The 20,552-nt window shown below is 34.0% G+C and overlaps 1 protein-coding gene across 2 annotated transcripts in view; it reads right to left on the reverse strand.

Annotated features, from left to right (window-relative positions):
- Positions 1-11,027, reverse strand: part of LOC110461757 — a 12,669-nt gene extending 1,642 nt beyond the window's left edge. For both annotated transcript variants that reach the window (XM_021515391.1, XM_021515390.1), the window contains exons 1-14: positions 10,956-11,027; positions 8,677-8,698; positions 8,300-8,404; positions 7,224-7,319; positions 6,583-6,630; positions 5,694-5,828; positions 5,440-5,559; positions 5,028-5,068; positions 4,074-4,095; positions 3,642-3,746; positions 3,315-3,419; positions 3,044-3,091; positions 2,611-2,745; positions 284-403 (exon numbers count right to left, since the gene is read on the reverse strand). In XM_021515391.1, coding sequence (XP_021371066.1) covers positions 284-403; positions 2,611-2,745; positions 3,044-3,091; positions 3,315-3,419; positions 3,642-3,746; positions 4,074-4,095; positions 5,028-5,068; positions 5,440-5,559; positions 5,694-5,828; positions 6,583-6,630; positions 7,224-7,319; positions 8,300-8,404; positions 8,677-8,698; positions 10,956-11,021 — 1,168 coding nt within the window. In that variant the 5' untranslated portion in view covers positions 11,022-11,027. The remainder of the gene's footprint in view (positions 1-283; positions 404-2,610; positions 2,746-3,043; positions 3,092-3,314; positions 3,420-3,641; positions 3,747-4,073; positions 4,096-5,027; positions 5,069-5,439; positions 5,560-5,693; positions 5,829-6,582; positions 6,631-7,223; positions 7,320-8,299; positions 8,405-8,676; positions 8,699-10,955) is intronic.
- Positions 11,028-20,552: the final 9,525 nt, after the last annotated feature.

Raw genomic sequence — 20,552 nt, forward strand, 5'->3', positions numbered from 1 at the left:
CCACCCCCCCACCCCGCTAACTCGGTTGTACACTTATAGTATGATAGTCTTTAGTAAAACACAAAACATTAATGTATGGAATTTGGTACGACGATTCCGCTAATTTAAGAATTCACTACAAAGCCTAACCTTTTCTTTCTGCTGAAATTTGTGTACGTTGATGTAAGAACGCTTACAGTATCTATATACCTTATAAAGGCGCGTGTTGATAAAGTCACTCTTTGTTTGAAATTCTTTGTCTTTTTAATACTCCATTTTTCCTCGATATTTATCTTTGACTTACCATCTTTCTCGACACGCTTCGCAAATTCGTCGGCCCATTTTTTAAGATGTCCCATCTCAATTGCTGCCTGTTCCAGCTTCTCGACACGGTCTGCAAGTCCAGCAGTATTCAGGTCGTTATCTATAACACAGTATATGTGTATTGCTATGGTATGTTGTTATTGTTATCCATATAAAAAAGCAAGACAAAAATTATCTTTAAAACATAACAAGGTTAATATTATGAACAGTTTTTTACACAACCAATACAAGTTTCTATGTGGCGTTTCGATGACTAGTACGATGTGTACACTGTCACCTTCATCCGACACATCAACATCGATTTGTTGACAACTCGTACACATCTGACACATTTGTGTACACACGCTTCACTGGTCATTTGTCGGATGCAGGTGACAGTGTACATATCGTACTAGTCATCGAAACGTAATATAGAAAATTTTATTGGTTGTGTAAAAAAAAGCACTTTTCATAATCCATACTTACCAACCTGAAGAAAATGTTTAGAAATAACAAGGTTTATCTTTATCAACTTATCTTTTATAACAAAATATGATTCATTTGATTTTTCTTTCGCGAGGATGAACAATGTGTAATTTAAATCTTTCGAAACTATTGAGCTACAAGTAATCAACTAAAACATTGGAGATTTTCATTTTATAGCGAATACAAATCCCCACGAACATGTATCCTTTGAAGAACTATCAATCAATCAATTAAGCAGTGTGTTTTACCGGCTCATGTTATTACTTTAGTATTTAAATCAACAACACAATATGTACAGATGATGATGATGATGATGATGAGTGATAGTATGGGACGTTTATAAGCGTATTCCACAATATTTTTTTCCAACCATGATGTTTAACTGTACAATGAAGGTTTGCTATCTAGTATGGCCTCGATATGTCGAAGTAATTGTAGTTAGAGATAAATAGAGATATCGGTTTTAAAAATACATTAAAATAAAATAACTTAGAGTAACTCTAAACGAATTCATAATTAGGAATCAATAATCAGACATCAATATAACGAAACTCTAAAGGTATTTAATTCGAAGGGCTCCATAGTGAGGTTTCAGTGATTAGTTACAAGTATTTAATTAGAAGGGCTCCATAGTGGGGTTTCAGTGGTTAGTTACAAGTATTTAATTAGAAGGGCTCCATAGTTGGGTTTCAGTGGTAAGTTACAAGTATTTCATTAGAAGAGCCCTATTGTGGGGTTTCAGTGGTTAGTTACAAGTATTTAATTAGAAGAGCCCTATTGTGGGGTTTCGGTGGTTAGTTACAAGTATTTAATTAAAAGGGCTCCAATGTGGGGTTTCAGTGGTTAGTTACACGTATTTAATTAGAAGGGCTCCATAGTGAGGTTTCAGTGATTAGTTACAAGTATTTAATTAGAAGGGCTCCATAGTGGGGTTTCAGTGGTTAGTTACACGTATTTAATTAGAAGGGCTCCATTGTGGGGTTTCAGTGGTTAGTTACAAGTATTTAATTAAAAGGACTCCAATGTGGGGTTTCAGTGGTTAGTTACAAGTATTTCATCAGAAGGGCTCCATTATGGGGTTTCAGTGGTTAGTTACAAGTATTTCATTAGAAGGGCTCCAATGTGGGGTTTCAGTGGTTAGTTACAAGTATTTCACTAGAAAAGCTGTCATTGTGGAGTTTGAGTGGTTAGTTACAAGTATTTCATCATAAGGGCTCCATTAAGGGGTTTCAGTGGTTAGTTACAAGTATTTCACTAGAAAAGCTGTCATTGTGGAGTTTGAGTGGTTAGCTACAAGTATTTCATCAGAAGGGCTCCATTAAGGGGTTTCAGTGGTTAGGTACAAGTATTTAATTAGAAGGGCTCCATTGTGGGGTTTCAGTGGTTAGTAACAAGTATTTTAATAGAAGGGCTCCATTGTGGGGTTTCAGTGGTTAGTTACAAGTATTTAATTAAAAGGACTCCAATGTGGGGTTTCAGTGGTTAGTTACAAGTATTTCATCAGAAGGGCTCCATTATGGGGTTTCAGTGGTTAGTTACAAGTATTTCATTAGAAGGGCTCCATTGTGGGGTTTCAGTGGTTAGTTAAAAGTATTTCATTAGAAGGGCTCCATTGTGGGCTTTCAGTGGTTAGTCTCAAAAATAAATTAGAAGTGCTCCATTGTTGGGTCTCAGTTGTCAGTTAAAAGTATTTCATTAGAAGGACTCCATTGTGGGATTTCAGTGGCTAGTTACAAGTATTTCATTAGAATAGTTCTATTGTGGGGTTTTAGTTGTTAGTTACAAGTATTACAATAGAAGGGCTCCATTGTGGGTTTTCAGTTGTTAGTTACAAGTACTTACCATCTACATCTTCCAAGTTGACGAGCTCAATCATGACCTCAAGGCCAGTGGCTCCACAGACAAGTACCTGGCGGAAAACTTCGTTAAGGAAATCCTTAGGTTTGGAATAAGCGTCAAAGTTGGTATTCTTTGCCACTTTAAAGAGAAAACATGCACGTTTTGTTTAATGTGAATTCGTGCTAGTAGTTGTAATTATTTTTGACATATAGTGTTAACTTTGTGTCTTAATTTGTTAAAAAAACGTAGTACATCGTTCAATGTATCAAACAAAAAGGCGTGTTTCCNGGGGTGGGGGTGGGGATGGGGGTTTGGAACTTAAATAAGTTGGACAACTTGCCAAATCCCTTTTGTATATTAGATGCAAATGAAAATGACAATATGTTTTAATCAAATTGATAGCTTATGTTCGAGCGAACGTATTCAAAATACCCACCTTCCTTGCAGTCTTCGAGGAAAAGTGAGTCCTTATCATCTGCAAGAGCTGAAATTAAAGGGAAAGTGTCATGAAATTATGTTTATATGAAAAGGACGAAAATGAATAGGGATTTGAAGATAAGATTAGTTTAACGCATTTTACTTTAGATAAGCATAAAAAAGCTGAGCAAATAAGCATTTAGATATTTTGTTTTTGTCTTTATGAAGAGTTGAACACTCGTTTAGTAGCAAGGCGTTTTTCGATTGAGTAAGCTTAGAAAACAACGTACGGGGAAGCTTAGCCATCATTTCCTTTTCCTTCTTGTCATCTGTATCCAGTTCCTTCTCGAGGGCTTTGAATTCGGCTGTTGGTTTAAGATCATCACCCAGAGCTCCTATAAAAGGACAATTGTTTACAACTTTAGTTCAGTAAAGTCATATTCATGAAATTTCCTAATTAAAAAGCGTCATATTCATGAACCATAAAAAACGACTCTATGTATAGTTAATGTAGTCAAAAACAAGTATGAGATCTTTTAAACTATCGTTTTTTCACAGCTGAAAGATATCGTCAATTACATGTTTCGTAATTGATTATGTTCATAAAATATACTTACCATTCAGTTCAATCATTTTGTTTATGGTTTCGAGAGCATCTTCCAGTGTTTCTTGCATATCTGCTGCCCCTTCACGAATTTCTTGTGGATCACCATTGGCAATGGCTGTAGATAGAATTATTGAATATGGCTAACAGCATTGAGGTGAGAACAGTTTTCTGTAAAGCTCTACATGCCAAACAATTAATATAAAGGTTGTTACTGAGCTATTTAATTTGTTTAAGTACAATCATCATCGTTTATCGTTTGCTTACACCGATATCAGTGAACGCACAATTCGCAGTAACACTAAGACTGGCTGATATGTCATTGGCATCGTGAGGCAACATATAAGATAAGAATTTAGCATGGTTGTTTGTACCACAGCAAATTATTGATATAGTTATTAGAAGGTCCTTCATGTAGGATAAACAACGTGTATTAGATAATTACCTTCCATTATCTCTTCCTTTGGCTACAAAAGAAAATGCATAGGTACAGAAGGTATCATGGCAAAAATGATCTGTTCTAGCAACATCATGTTCTAATTAAAATCATTTTTGATGAACTGTCAACACGGGTATTTTAAAACTGTGTTTTCGATTCATCTTGTTACTCAATATGTATGTCAATAGTGGTGGTGAAAAACACGAATTAATTATTGCAATACTGTGAGGTGCGAACGCATCACTATTGCATACAAGCTTTATACTATTAAATGTACACGAAATACTACGTGGAAAAGTTGTTCTGATAAGTTTAAACACAATACTTCTGGAGCACAATACTTTTACTTGGTTGCAATACTATTGCATGCGAACACAATTTATTGAGAGTGCTGCAATAGTATAAAGGATGAACGTAATGCTACGGCTTGAGAGCTTGATACTATTAGGAGCTCAATGCTTTCAGGCCTGAACGTAATGCTACTGCTTGAGAGCTGGATACTATTCGGAGCTCGATACTACCTAGCTTGAACGTAATGCTACTGATTGAGAGCTTGAAACTATTCGGAGCTCAATACTACCCAGCTTGAACGTAACGCTACTGGTTGAGAGCTGGATACTATTCGGAGCTCGATACTACTCAGCTTGAACGTAATGCTACTGATTGAGAGATTGATACTATTAGGAGCTCAATAATATCAGGCTTGAACGTAATACTACTGCTTGGGAACCGAAATTCTATTATTAGTGTCGCCATTGTTCCTGTATGGCACATAGCTGCTTTTTAAACACATTGATAGGATTTATGTGTTCTTGTATTTAATAATAATTAAGATTTAATACATCACACGTTGTAGGATATATGTAGGATATATGTGTTCTTGACTTGTATTTTATTTCATTTACTCAAACTACGAACGAAGATTCAATTTATCACACGTTGTTCGTTCAGCTAACTTACCGAAGGCGTACGTTTTCCAAAATTAAAAGACCTGTCCATATCTGAGAAAGGAAAAAAAGGAGAGTTGTGTGGAAGGAAGTAATAGAGTCATTATAATAAGTATTATTATAAGTATTATTATAAGTATTATTCAAACGCGGGAAATCTTGCTTATAATAATTTATTGTTCATAAACTTCTATCATGTATCTTGCCCGATTTGAACTTTTTATTTCTCGTTTTCCCGGATTAAATTGTTTTGAATGAATATAAATGTATATAAGCACAGTCAATGTTGCATGAACTTGATATAAAGCTCGCCATAAGGGAATCACATGAAGTTGTTAATATTTTGAAATTTTAAGCTTTGACTAAAACTTACTTAGATTGGCAAATAATAGTAAATTGAAATGAAATACAAATATCTTACTTACCTCCATTTTCTGCCTTCTTGATGAGGCCAATAACCCATGCACCGATATGACCCATCTCTAAGAAGGTAGCTTCTATTATATCCAGACGGTCAGCCAAACCGGAAACAGTCAGATCAGCGTCTAAAAATCAAACATTCCTTTTGAGGTGAATCAGTCAGTCCATACACCAATAACTTACCTAAGAAAATTGAGACATGGTACCCCTTTGAGAATGGGTTATTTGTATACGTGAAAAAAGGACACACTCGACTCACCGGTCACAGAGGACAGATCAAGCAAATTGGAAATGATGCCCATTCCGGTTCCGGCACAGTTGAACACCTGGCGAGTGAGTGCCGTCAGTCGCTCCTTGTCGCTGCTCATACCTTGAAAATCAGTGGCTTCGGCAGCTGAAACATAGCGAATCATTGGAAACAATGGATGACTATCGATTCATACAAATATAAGCTAAATTATTTTTTTCCACGGTGGGTCGATATGAAATAGCTATTTTTAAAGAATTAAGCAACGAATGATTTATTCGCGAGGAATATCAGTTGAAAATTGGGTACTACTGAGTTATATTCTGTTTTGTAATGATGAGCTCGGCCAAATTCACGCTATATGTTACATAAGTATAATAGTTAGCGGCCGATTTTCCTTGCAAATTAACGCGAAAGTAGATGCATGATTTCACAAAATGTAAATGCGTAATAGAAATATGGATTTAAACATGAATTCCACTTGACCCAATGCAACTCACTTATGTTTAATATCTCCACTTGTTAATTCAAGAAAATAATTAAATGTCAAGATTCAAAGATTCGTTAGTGATTTAGTCATCGTTATTTTTACTAATTTTCATTTTGCAAATGCAAATACTGTCGACATTCTTTTGCACAAAGGCGACGCCTTTCACTTTATACGTAGTATGATTGAGCGCTAATTGATATATGAAATGCAGGATTTAGTGATAACAAGTTAAGAAACTATCATAATTTGCGCTTTCGAAATAGCGCAAAATACGCTAGGTATTATTACCGCAAAAATACATTAACAGTTATCTCTAATAAAATACTTAATCGTTAAATTGGAAATTCACAAAAATGTGATTGACAGTTCATTGTAATATATCACAAAAAGCCAATGCTTATTCATACTTACTTTTAATGCATTTATGGAGGAAAACCAATTCCTTTTCCTTTGGAAGCGCTGCAATAAATTACATGAAATATTACGGATACTTTGAGAAGATGATGGGGTATTCAAGATATCAATTTTAACCAGAGGGAAAGTTTTGCTGCATTCTAATTTTCGCCTTTTTCGCCCTACATCACAACGAGGGCGAATTTATCATTAAAGCTAACATATATAACAACGTAGTAAACATAGTTATTGATTGTGAAGACCAAATGTTTCATTGGGCAAAAATGGATTTTACTGTCAAAGGGCGAAAATTTGACTGTGCGAAGATGTAGGCGTATATGTATTTTCTTGTTTATGGGGATATTGCTGTGATAATTCACTACTTCATATAATACTATTTTTATCTTTTGCATGGAATTCATTAGAATATGTGTTATGAATATCTTAGATATTGCTATTTGGAAATGTTAGATACATGCTGAGAACAGGTCATCGAGAAATAAACTGTTGTAGAATTGTGATATATACGACATTCGATCAATCAGAATTAACATAGAAGTGATCTGTCATCGCACTAAACATGACCTCAACATAACGAAGTTTTATTGCATGCTTGTGGAAATATTTCCTCTAAATATAAAGTCGTTATATTGACTCACGTGGGAGATTGTCGACCAAAGGACTGACGTGCTCATCAAGTAAATCGATAGCTGTCTGCAGCTCTGGAATAGGTTTCAGGTCGTCGTCAAAGAGATCTACAACACAATATAGAAGTATTACAGCAAGGTATGTGTGATTAAAGTCATACGAGTTATCTTCAATTTAGATATTGTTTATCAGTCATATAGCACAACCAGCAAAGTGGTGATGTATGACGTATCGATTACTAGTACGATATGTACTGTGTCACCTTCATCTGGCAGAGTTTGTGACGGCGACAGAGGACTAATCCTAATAGTCATTGAAATTTCATACTTAATTTTGTTGTTGTTTTTGCTATATGAACCCGTTTACAGCATGTTCGTACCGAAGTGAAGAAAATGTTTAAAACTGTCCAGATATTGAGATTATACGAAGTATTAAGATACCAATCAATAGGTTTCTCAACATTTTCTTCAAGCTGGTAAGTATGGAATGTGAAAAGATTCATGTAGTACAACCAAACAGTGTTTATATGTGACGTTTCGATGACTAATACGGTATGTACTCTGTCACCTTCATCAGACAAATGACTAGTGAAGCGTAGGCAAACACAGGTGTAAAACATGTAAGAGTTGTCCACAAATAAATGTCGATTAAACAAAGCGTAGCTGAATGGGTCACTTCGGTACATATATAAAACTAAATGTACATACACTTACAGCGTAGCCGAATCGACATCGAGTTGTGGACAACTCGTACATTTTTCACACCTTTGTGTGCAAACGCTTCACTAGTCATTTGTCTGATGAAGGTGACAGAGTACATACCGTATTAGTCATCGAAACGTCACATATAAACACTTTTTGGTTGTGTAACATGAATCTTTTCACAATCCATATATTACCAACATGAAGAAAATGTTTAGAATTAAACATTGCTAGTTTTGCTATATGAACCCGTATAAATCTTTACATACCAAAGTGAAGAAATTTTCTAAATACTGACATTATACAAAGTACCAATCAATATGCTTCCTGTTATATAAATGTATGTTATGTACGATCATATGTCTATATATTAAGAATGTACAAACCTCCAGCTTCTACAATTTTAGCTCCCTCTGCAATGACTCCATCAATCCAGCCTTTGATCTCGCCGACCATGTTTCTGATTTCATCAGGGCCATTCTCATTCAAAACTACAATAAAAAATATCGTATTACTAGAAGACATTCAAAGATGAAATGTAAAATTTAGCAATCTTTTTGCAAATCATTTTTATGTAACAAATATTAACAAACAACATGTGATGATGCAAAATAAAAAGGAATTTCGTCACATTAACGACATTATATACATCTCTGGGTACAACCGCTGACAATGCTAACAATTTTTAAGTTTAGATAATTAAGAAAGTATAATAATTCAACATTCCGAAGTTAGGCGTTAGAAATTGTCTAGATTTACTTACAGTCTTCTACATCACCTCTGCTCTGTAAAAGAAAAACAAAGTTTAAACATCACCTGATGTAATGTTAATGATTTTATCACTTGATATTTCATATTTAAGAAATTTGGATTACAAGAATATCATATATTTCAAACAATGACTTCAAATAGGAAGGAAGAAGCAACCCTTAAACAAAGACCAATGTCAGTGCGGAAAGACAAAGGTAGTGAACCTCTTTATTCTGTAATGTATTGCCATTTTGTCCGTTAAGGAATCAAGAGCGGCACTAAAGATCACTAGATGATATTTATCTATATCTCAAATGTTCTCAATCTTACGTAGACCTATGGCGTAAGAGGAAGGATGCCTTTAACATCTTTAATAACGTTAGTCCAAAAATGTGTGTTTCAGATATCCCGAACTTCCCTAGATTTTCCAGCCGACCAAAGAACATTTTATAATAAAATAATAATAATGATATGCAACATTTGTGCAAAACTACTCTTAATGCGCTATATCGACCTGCAGATGACGTCTGCGCGAAAAGCCTTAAATACAGACGTAAAAAGGTAGGTCTTTATAGCCTTTATTGTATTTCCTGGTAATAGATGGTAAACTATTCCACAAATTGGACGAAACCCTTCCAAACCAATGCTGCCATAGGTCACACTACGAAATTTTGGACACACAAATTATACGCCTACTGACCTACCCTACTTTTTCTGGTATGTTACCTGAAACACATATAATGTTTGTTTTGGCCTACAACAGGTTATGTATTCCCAAATCATTATTTGATGTTAGTCGTGTCATGTCGTCTCTGACTCGCAGCGATCCAGCTCTTTTATGTAAGCATAAACCAGCATAGACTTTGTCGTCTTATTTCAATCAACACTATATTAGTGTATATTATGTCAATTTGTACATTACACTTGTAGTGCTTTAACCCTCCGACAATATATAGCAACACCGGTGTGATATGCAGATGTTCACTATTATCTCATTACATCATTTTTAGTATAGTACTTTAAATTAAGTGCCTTAGATATCTATTTATATGCTGTTATACTATTGTATGTTTTACTCGCTGATTATGTGCTAGCTTTCTGTGATAGTGTATAGCTTGTTTGTTGTTTTCTGTTTGCGTTTTATCATGTTTGTCGCAAAAAAGCGTTACAGCGCTAATGTATCTCTGTTGATATATGCGACGTTAAACAAAGTTTCTTGTATCTTGTTTGCTAGACTTGCATCATTAAGCCTAACTGAAGCAGACGGATTGAGTACTAGATATCACGGCTTCATCTAAGCTACAAGTCATTGATTACCTTTGTTAAATAATCCCGAGAAACAGTTTCTGAGCATAGAGGTAAAATCCAAATTTATGTTTAGAAATATTCTTTTTTAAATGGAATCAAAAACTACAGTAGAAAAGATATTAGGGAAACTCATGTTTTAACATTTCATAAATCAACTAGATTTTTTTTCCAGTATTAACAAATTTGTGTGAGCAATAAATATTATATATATACCTTAATTCATTTATCGCTTTCCCGTATATAACTTAAGGTAAAACCATTTTGACATAATTGTAAGTTTTATAATCGGTCACATTTATCTTAACTAAGAATAATACATTTTCACGAAATTCCATTTTATCACGAAAACAGCCTGACTGTAACTTTAAAAAAAAAAAGTTATTTTGTTAAAGACCTATTAAAACTTGTTTCTGAATTTGCTCATTGTTTAAATGAACAGGATGTATATTTCCCCCCTCGAATATATCATAAAATAAACTATTAATAGATGTATATAAAGAAATCACAACTGCATCACGTTTATTCTAAAAAAAATACCTGTACATTAAGTTTTTGCTTATAAATTCACAGCCATTATTTAACATTCGATATACAATTATTTCATTAATCTTTATAAAAAGTATACAGGTATAATTAAACGATATTAGGTGACGAATAGATTTATATTTTTATTATCTAGTTAAGAAATAGAAAAAATGATTATTTTCAAGTCCTTAACCTATTTTTGTCCTGTTTGCAATATCACAATATACTAATGTGCACTAATAACATTTAATGTATAAAAAGATGCATGAGTTAGAACAATATTGTTTTGTGTAGAAAAAATAATAAGAATGTTTTATACGAATTTGATTTGCGATATAAAAAATCAATAATTAGTATTAGAACTTCATTGAAACCGCTGAACCATTTCTCTGTCAGCATCCTTGTGAAATTATAAAAATAAAGATGCATGAAACATTAAGTGAATGATTAAAAACTTACCCGTTTGAGCAATGCCTTGGCATTGCAAACGCAGATTACCGCCACTAGCACTAGGAAAACCTTCATCTTGCCCGACCAGGTCCTTCTGATACTCAGGGTCCGGACACTCTTATTTTATACTGAAAGCTGCGTGATGAGGGAATTAGGACGATTCGAAAGCGTCACAAAGCGGGTGTTAAATACTTAAACACACTTTGTCACGCTAAAACATCTCTTCTGTCGACGTTAGGACCGGTTTACAAAAGAGAAGGTCATTTCTGATCTATTGTAGGGATATGTTCGGGATTGTGTTACTAAGTATCATTGTTCACTGTGTCGTTTCAACCAATATTGATACAACTCATACTGGAGTTAGAATGTACAGATGGCCATTGACTTAATATTTACTTGACCAATACACTAAAATATCCAAATCTCATTGTGAGAAAGATAAACTATAAAACGACCCGGCAAATAATAAAGACGGTTGATGTGGGTTTAGGGGGTTATGTTTTCTTTCTACCTTAAGATTTGACGTCAAATATAGTGCGATTTTATATTACTTAGAGTATGCACGTCATAGTAAACAGTTTTTAATAAAGTTCCATGGTTTGATTTTAGCTGCTTTCTCTTCATACTTGGTCTAGTTAAAGCTTGTATATGAAAAAGTTTAAAATGTGTGACCAAAGGTGTATTTTCGTGCTCGGTCTCTATAAATAGCCTCGACCATGACTTGATGAAACAGGCTCTTTCTCAACAAATTACTTTTGTTCGTTTCTTCTTTATAATTTATAGTTCCTACCAAATGCAAATGATATGTTGTTAGTTATAATATGTGTGTTTAACTAGATCACGCAACCAAAGTGTAATTTTGGTGCCATACTAATATTTGTCAAAGAGATTGATAACAAAATGTAGAAAGTACTTTTATAAGGTTGCAAACATTGTTCTCCTAAACAGTTGAAATTTCAGAACTTTGTGCGTGTTGACGCTGTGATATATTTAGCCTTTGTATTGATGTTTTGGTATATTTGACCATGTGTGTTTACTGTGGTATATTTTATCCTTGTGTGTAGACACTGTGGTATATTTTGTCTTTGTGTGTTGATGCTGTGGTATATTTTGTCCTTGTGTGTTGACACTGTGGTTTATTTTGTCTTTGTGTGTTGACACTGTGGTATATTTTGTCTTTGTGTGTTGATGCTGTGGTATATATTGGGTTTGTGTGTTGACACTGTGGTATATTTTGTCTTTGTGTGTTGATGCTGTGATATATTTTGTCTTTGTGTGTTGACGCTGTGATATATTTTGTCAATTGTGTAGACACTGTGGTATATTTGACCATGTGTGTTTACTGTGGTATATTTTATCCTTGTGTGTAGACACTGTGGTTATTTTTTTCTTTGCGTGTTGACGCTGTGGTATATTTTATCCTTGTGTGTTGATGCTGTGGTATATTTTGTCCTTGTGTGTTGATGCTGTGGTATATTTTGTCATTATGTGTTGAAACTGTGGTTTAATTTGTCTTTGTGTGTTGACACTGTGGTATATTTGACCACGTGTGTTGACGCTGTGGTACTTGTTATCCCTGTGTGTTGACACTGTGGTATATTTTGTCTTTGTGTGTTGATGTTGTGATATATTTTGTCTTTGTGTGTCGATGCTTTGATAAATTTTGTCTTTGTGTGTAGACACTGTGGTATATATTTTCCTATGCTCTGGTATATTTTGTCTTTGTGTGTTTATGCTGTGATATATTTTGTCTATGTGTGTTGATGCTGNGAGACCAAAGCGAGTACTGATTAAACCAACCGATCGTTCGTTAGAACATTTTCAGAATCTCTGAACCAGTCTAAACCAACAAAATCGGTCGCTAGAACATTTGTAGCTGTGGTATTTTTTGTCATTTTTGTTGATGTTTTGGTATATTTGACCACGTGTGTTGACGCTGTGGTATATTTGACCATGTGTGTTTACTGTGGCTTTTTTATCCTTGTGTGTTGACACTGTGGTATATTTTGTCTTTGCGTGTTGATGATGTGGTATATGTTGTCATTGTGTGTTGACAATGTGGTTTGTTTTGTCTTTGTGTGTTGACATTGTGGTATATTTTGTCTTTGTGTGTTGATGCTGTGTTATATTTTGTCCTTGTGTGTTGACACTGTGGTTTATTTTGTCTGTGTGTGTTGACACTGTTGTATATTGTGTCTGTGTGTGTTGATGTTGTGGTATATATTGTCTTTGTGTGTTGACGCTGTGGTATTTTCTGTCATATGTGGTACGTTTTGTATTTGTATATTGATGTTGAAGGAAGTATATTTGTTTCTTTTGTGTTGATGCTCTGTTATATTTTGTCTTTGTGCGTCGATGTTGTGGTATATTTTGTCTGTGTGTGTTGATGATGTGGTTTATATTGGCTTTGTGTGTTGAAGCTGTGGTATTTTCTGTCATATGTGGTACGTTTTGTATTTGTATATTGATGTTGAAGGAAGTATATTTGTTTCTTTTGAGTTGATGCTCTGGTATATTTTGTCTTCGTATGTTGATATTGTTTGTATATTTTGTCTATGTTTGTCGATGTTGGGGTCTATTTTGGCTGTGTTTGTTGACACTGTTGTATATTGTGTCTGTGTTTGTTGACACTGTGGTATATTTTGTCTTCTTGTGTTGATGTGGTGGTATATGTTGTCCTTGCATTGTAAGTGTAAGTATATAATCATAAACTACATCAGTTTGTTTTACTGTTTTGATTATATAACGTGCTATTGTTTTTTAAAATATCAAAAATGTTCTGGACCCGTTTTTTTGAAACCTTCCTCGTGTACTCCTTTAATTCTTCCAAATCATTGACAAAATTGACTTTTTTTAAAACAGGAAACTGGGCGCGAGCGCAGAATGTGGAGTTCAAGTATGAGAACGGTCTCACGAATATGGCCCAGGACCCGTAAACATCACTTACTAGGTTCTTATCTCATTGTAAAGCCAAACAAATTCGGACCAGCTTTTCCAATGATACTAAAAATAGATTTAATCAGCCTTAATAAACAGGCAACCCAGTAAGGAGCCTTGAGAAACAGGCGATATATTTAATCAACCGTGTCTGATGGAAGGTCAAATCTATGTCCATCATGTCAAACAAGTGTTCTTTGTGAAATGTGAAAGGTCATTGAGGGCATGTCGGAGAATGTTTCCGTTACAGGGGGCTTCAATAACGACGTACAGCCTCGCCCCCGGAGTTATTGCTGTGTCTTTTATCGATACAACAATACGACGTGTTAACATTTGATTTATCATAAAAATGAAAAAAAATCCTATAACTCTAAATATGAAAATATATGCGATTCATTGACTTGATTACAAATAAGGTTGATTTGTAGTAGTATTGCCAATCCAAACAAACCCCATCTACTAGTCGAAATTTGGAATTTAGCTTTGTTTGCTATTAAAATATGTCAAGAACATTTAAAGGTTTCCAAATACGAACACGTACAAGTTTGATTGTCCGCCCACCCGCCACGTGATCACTCCCATAACTGACCGTTCCGGATGACCTCCGTGGCTTAGGACCTTGGTACTCAGCACTGACCGGCGATGTTGACACATTGCCCTAACTAGAAAATCAAACCTATTTTAGTGTTCGAATTCAAGAAACTGACAAAAAAGACATATTGTACATATTCTTGAATTACATTCATAGCAAAATGAACACTTTTTTATGTGCATGCTTATGCATTCCACAAATGAAAAACTGCAACACCCGTACACTATTGTATATCGTTTCAAATGCTAAGTACTTGAAATGGGAAAGCTATTTACGTTGAACTGTCGTTCATAGTCAATATAAATGCTTACTGAAATGTGACCAATTGCATAAGGTTTGTAAGTGGTTTATATTGAATATATTGACTATGAATGCCATATGAGAGCTATTAATACTCATCCTAACAACTAAATCAGTCTCATAGAAAATTAAGTGAATATATCAAAAAAGAAGTATTTAGCACAGATAGGTTTCTATCATGAAGGCTTGTTCAATGAATGGAACAGCCATCTTCAAAAGACGGCCAGCGGTATCAAACGTTACAGTAATGACTTCATAATTACAATGTACATAGATACAAAGATTTTATTCTGACTATCGGAATGTTTACATTTCCTCTGCTGTCAGCTCTGTTATATCAATAAAGGTTGGTTGATATTATTGGCGATAACATCATTTATGATTATTTTTGCAAGTCCATTGCTGATAATGTCACAGCTATGTAATTATGAGTTCGTAAATTACCAATGATCTGTACATTGTATCATATCTTGACGTCATAATATATAATATTATAATAATGACGTCATCGCGTTGGTCATGGCATTCATAGCTGATATGAATATCATCTGAACTTTATTGTGTCTTTAGTGACAATCCATTATCTGGTTAATATATGCATGCCTAAATATTACTTCAATACAATCCATTTCATTTTTTGTGTGTATTTATTCCCTGAAAGCAGCTTTGCACCTGTACCAAACTTGTCAGGTTATTTAATAGGATTACGTATGTCACAGATAGTATACTTCGTCAACATCACATAGTATGTCTATTATGATGTCATCCTTATGCAAACGACAATAACTGAAAGCTGTGTACCGGAAATAAAGTCATGTTAGATTTCTGTGAAATACAAACTTTTTGATTAGAATAAATTTTAAGCAAAACCGCTAAAATTTATATTTAGTAACGGGTTTCTCCATTTTCTTGGCGATGCAAAAACTATTTCTCCGCTGGTGATTTTGAGAATATGGACAGTGCACAATTTATCTTTCAGTTTGTGTAATATCTTGTTTTACTTCCTCAAGATTATAATGATTGTCGCAATTCTGCAAAAAAAAAAAAAAAAGGAAATGCTCGAAACAATTTGGTGATTGTTCCTTTTCCTCCCTTATGATGGAAACGCTCTGGGAAAGAATTTATTCCTTTTATGGAAAATGCCCTTCATTTTATAACCGGTATTTACTCTCATTTGTTGTTGTTCCAGATAGCGACCTAATAATCCTCGGATTTGATCATTACATAAGTGTCTTGTCATGAACCGCTACACGAGACATGTGGTTATGTTGGGGATTACCCTGGCAGGGAGCGTGAAAAGAACTGTATATAGAAAGTAACTCAGAAGTAGCAGCCGCAAATAATCTCACAACGAGAGTATGTAATACCGCTAGTATGGTGTGTACGTGTATCTATACATATAACGCAGGTGCGACCTTGCCGATGGTAAGTAAAGTTATTCTGATAACATTGGTTCTTCGTATGTAAGTATGTATTCAACAGATCATACATGAAGAAAAACTGTGTATAGTACCCTGGCTCAGAGTTAGTGTCGTTAGTGTCCCCTGTCTAAGTACTTTGGTTATATACAACGCAGGGATTAATAAGAATAATACTTACATTTAAAAATGATAAAATGGAGATATATTTTTACGAAATTACGGTGTTAATTCTTCGGAAATTATCATTAAAAGTATATAAAGTATGTATCTGAGGGGCCCAATGTTTTTATGTTTTATATTTAGACAATATTTTTGATAGTTGGTTGATATTAAAAACACCTTTATTTTACGACAATTATGCCTCAAATTATATCAACAGTTGTTGGCCGAGTGTTAATGCGCAGGGAATGTAAATATGGAAGAAAAACAAAAGTATCCGGGTAAGACCCACATGGATCATAGATTGTCATATGACACTATACTGTCTGTTCTCCTATTAAGTAGGTAATCGAACTCCGGCCTTCTCTTCTGAAAGAAACATTTTTATATGAATCGTTTTTTCGTCATGCAGCATGTTTATTGCGTTTAAAGCAAACCTTTTGCTTTCAATAGCCTAAGTAATACGCTCACACCAAACAAATAAAAATGAAATTGCAATTCTGTAAACTGGACAATATCGATATTGGTTGTAATATATTGCTGGTATTTGGTATAAACAGGTATAATAAACTACAGTTTGGACATCTACATAATACACTCATGGCATTTATGTACACACAAACCTGAGTTAACCTTACCTATAAATCAGGACAAATAAAATGATGAGCCTGATATGAGTACATCCGTCGGTACAACGTATATGGTAGTTATACCTATATGGTAGTTATACCTATATTGTAGTTTTACCTATATGGTAGTTATACCTATATGGTAGTTATACCTATATTGTAGTTTTACCTATCTTGTAGTTATACCTATATGATAGTTATACCTATATTGTAGTTATACATATATAGTAGCTATACCTATATAGTAGTTATAGCTGTATGGTAGTTATACCTATATTGTAGTTATACCTATATGGTTATTTTACCTATATTTTAGTTATACATATATAGTAGTTATACCTATATTGTAGTTTTACCTATATGGTAGCTATAGCTGTATGGTAGTTATACCTATATGGTAGTTATACATATGTAGTAATTATACCTATATGGTAGTTATACCTATATGGTAGTTAAACATTTATTGGGGTTATACCTATATGGTAGTTATACCTATATTGTACTATACAGTTTTGGAATGGGTATGAGGGGGATAGCACATTTATGATACCCCGAGGTGAAAAACTATTTCCCGAGGCGGCGAAGCCGTCGAGGGGAATAGTTTTTCACCAAGGGCGACCATAAATTTGCTATTTCCCGAATTACCCATCCTATAACTGTTTTATTATAACGAAACAAAGTATTCACCCAGTAAAGGCAATTTAACAAATGAATTTATGTATTCATTTCGTTTTTCAATTTCAAAGACTGAAAGATAAAAAAAGTGCAATTGGAAGTACTGTATGCATCGTCGTTGATGATATCTTCATTTTCAGCATTCAAGAAGTGTTTTTATAGACTGAATCTCATAGTCACCATTGTTTTCCTACCATATCTAGATCTAGTCCTATCCACTTTTCTTTTAAAAAAGCTTGCATGATCCTACTCGTCGACTCTTCCGGTATTCCGTTCTGTTAAATAAGTTTGAAGTGAATTCACTGCAGACTTTATAACAGCTTTTGTATTAAGGTTACGTTTAGCGTCCAAAATCTGCTGTAACTCCTCTTTACAACAACAAAACGTCACATCTATGGCTATTTTCACTGTTGTCATTTGGTTCTGAAAATGTGACGTCACGAGCGTCACGGAGAAGGCCCCGCCTACCAATGATTTCTTTGGTTGAAATCTTATAAGCTCCGCCTACCAATGTTTTCATTGGTTGAAATCTAAAAAGCTCCAAATACAAATATTCATGAGGGAGTAGTCCTCTTTCTGGCAGGAAGTAGTCCTTTTTTGCAGGGAGTAGTCCTAATTTGGGGAGGGAGTAGCTCTCAGATTGAGATATTTAAGTGATTTAAGGGAAATAGCAGATTTTATCGTATTGCTTTTACAAAGAGAAAACTCAGTCAAGGTATAATAATATACAGTTATAGAATGGGTATGAGGGAAATAGCACATTTTTGGTCCCCCGAGTTGAAAAACTATTTCCCGAGGCGGCGAAGCCGTCGAGTTATACCTATATAGTAGTTATACCTATATTTTAGTTATACCTATATGGTAGTTATACCTATATTGTTGTTATATGTATACGGTAGTTATAGCTATATGGTAATTATACCTATCTTGTAGTTATACCTATATTGTAGTTATACCTTTATGGTAGTTATAGCTATATGGTAGTTAAAGCTATATGGTTGTTATAGCTATATGATAATTATACCTATCTTATAGTTATACCTATATTGTAGTTATACCTATATTGTAGTTATACGTATATGGTAGTTATACCTATATGGTAGTTATACCTATATTGTAGTTATACCTATATGATAGTTATACCTATATAGTAGTTATAGTAGTTACAGGTATACCTACAATATAGGTATAACTATAATATGTATATAACTACAATATAGGTATAACTACAAGATGGTAGTAGTTATACCTGTATGGTAGTTATACCTATATTGTAGTTTTACCTATCTTGTAGTTATACCTATATGATAGTTATACGTATATGGTAGTTATATCTATATGGTAGTTATACCTATATTGTAGTTATACCTTTATTGTAGTTATATACATATTGTAGTTATACCTATATTGTAGGTATACCTGTAACTACTATAACTACTATATAGGTATAACTATCATATAGGTATAACTACAATATAGGTATAACTACCATATAACTATAACTACAATATAGGTATAACTACCATTTAGCTATAACTACAATATAGGTATAACTACAAGATGGTAGTAGTTATACCTGTATGGTAGTTATACCTATATTGTAGTTATACATATTTGGTAGTTAAAGCTATATGGCAGTTGTACCTATATGATAGTTATACCGGTACGGTAGTTATACCTATATGGTAGGTATACCTACAATTGGGAGCCTAGTTCACTGGAGTTAACAAGAAAAGTGAACTTCAGTTCACTAGCTTGTGCACTGGAGTTCACATCTTTGTGCACTGGCGTTAGCACTGAAGTGAACTGGAGATCACATCGCTGTGCACTTGAGTTCACATCAATGTGCACTGCAGTTAGCCACAATTTACAAGGTAATTTTGTGTTTACACATATTATGCTTTTTTCCTCTCCCGTCTGCTCGATAAATCAATAAATCTGTAAAATATATGACGTTACCTATTCATATACATAGAATGATTTAAACAGTATCCTTTAATGAAAATAGTATAATCACTTTAGAGCACGATGACCTATTAAATTATTAGCACACGCACCGACTTGGATCAATGGTACATTTATTGGTTGTTACAAGTTATAGTTATAACAGTATTACATCTACATAAAACATATAAATATATCGCTATATTAATTAGTACACGATAGTGAATCATAAGTCTTTTTCTGTATATTCATGTTGAAAAAAATGTAAATCTTGTTTATGTAGGTGACTACATGTACTGTAAAAAAGGAAACATTCTATTTAGTAAATACATATATTGTCTCATTCATGATGGGTAACAATGTACTGTAGTTACAGGTATGTTTTCCTAATAAAATTTGTTACAATCCATGTCAGTAGTATAGCTAATTGACTTACGAACGGACGAGGAATATTGCACCATGACATACGTTCAATTGCCTTCTATCAGGAGAGCTAGATCAATGCCACAGATGACCAACTTTGTACCATGTCATAAGCACCCTCGAGCAGGTAAGCTAAATATACCCCGGATGTTTTAATGGTGGGTATGCAAGAGAGATAGTACGAACAGTCTTCGCCCGTCTCGTACCTGGCTACACTCTTCAAACCTGTTCATGTGTTTTTAACCCTAGGCAACTTGAACCGTATTTCATCAATTTCTGTTGGATGATATATCTTAATATATATATTTAAATCAAAAGTACACAATACAAAAACCAAATAATGCACAAGTCTTAGCGTGTGTTAGGTACAAGAAAGTGTTTTCTCTTATTATGGATTGTCTTGTTCAATCTTATAATTTGTGAAACAAATGATAATAATTATTATTATTTAGACATACGTACCTTCGAAGTGATAAAGAGTTACCTGGATAATCCAATATATAGTTATGTTAGCGTTAAATTAAAG

Source organism: Mizuhopecten yessoensis, unplaced genomic scaffold, assembly GCF_002113885.1.
Source record: "Mizuhopecten yessoensis strain PY_sf001 unplaced genomic scaffold, ASM211388v2 scaffold10655, whole genome shotgun sequence".
In the NCBI taxonomy this organism is placed as follows: domain Eukaryota; kingdom Metazoa; phylum Mollusca; class Bivalvia; order Pectinida; family Pectinidae; genus Mizuhopecten; species Mizuhopecten yessoensis.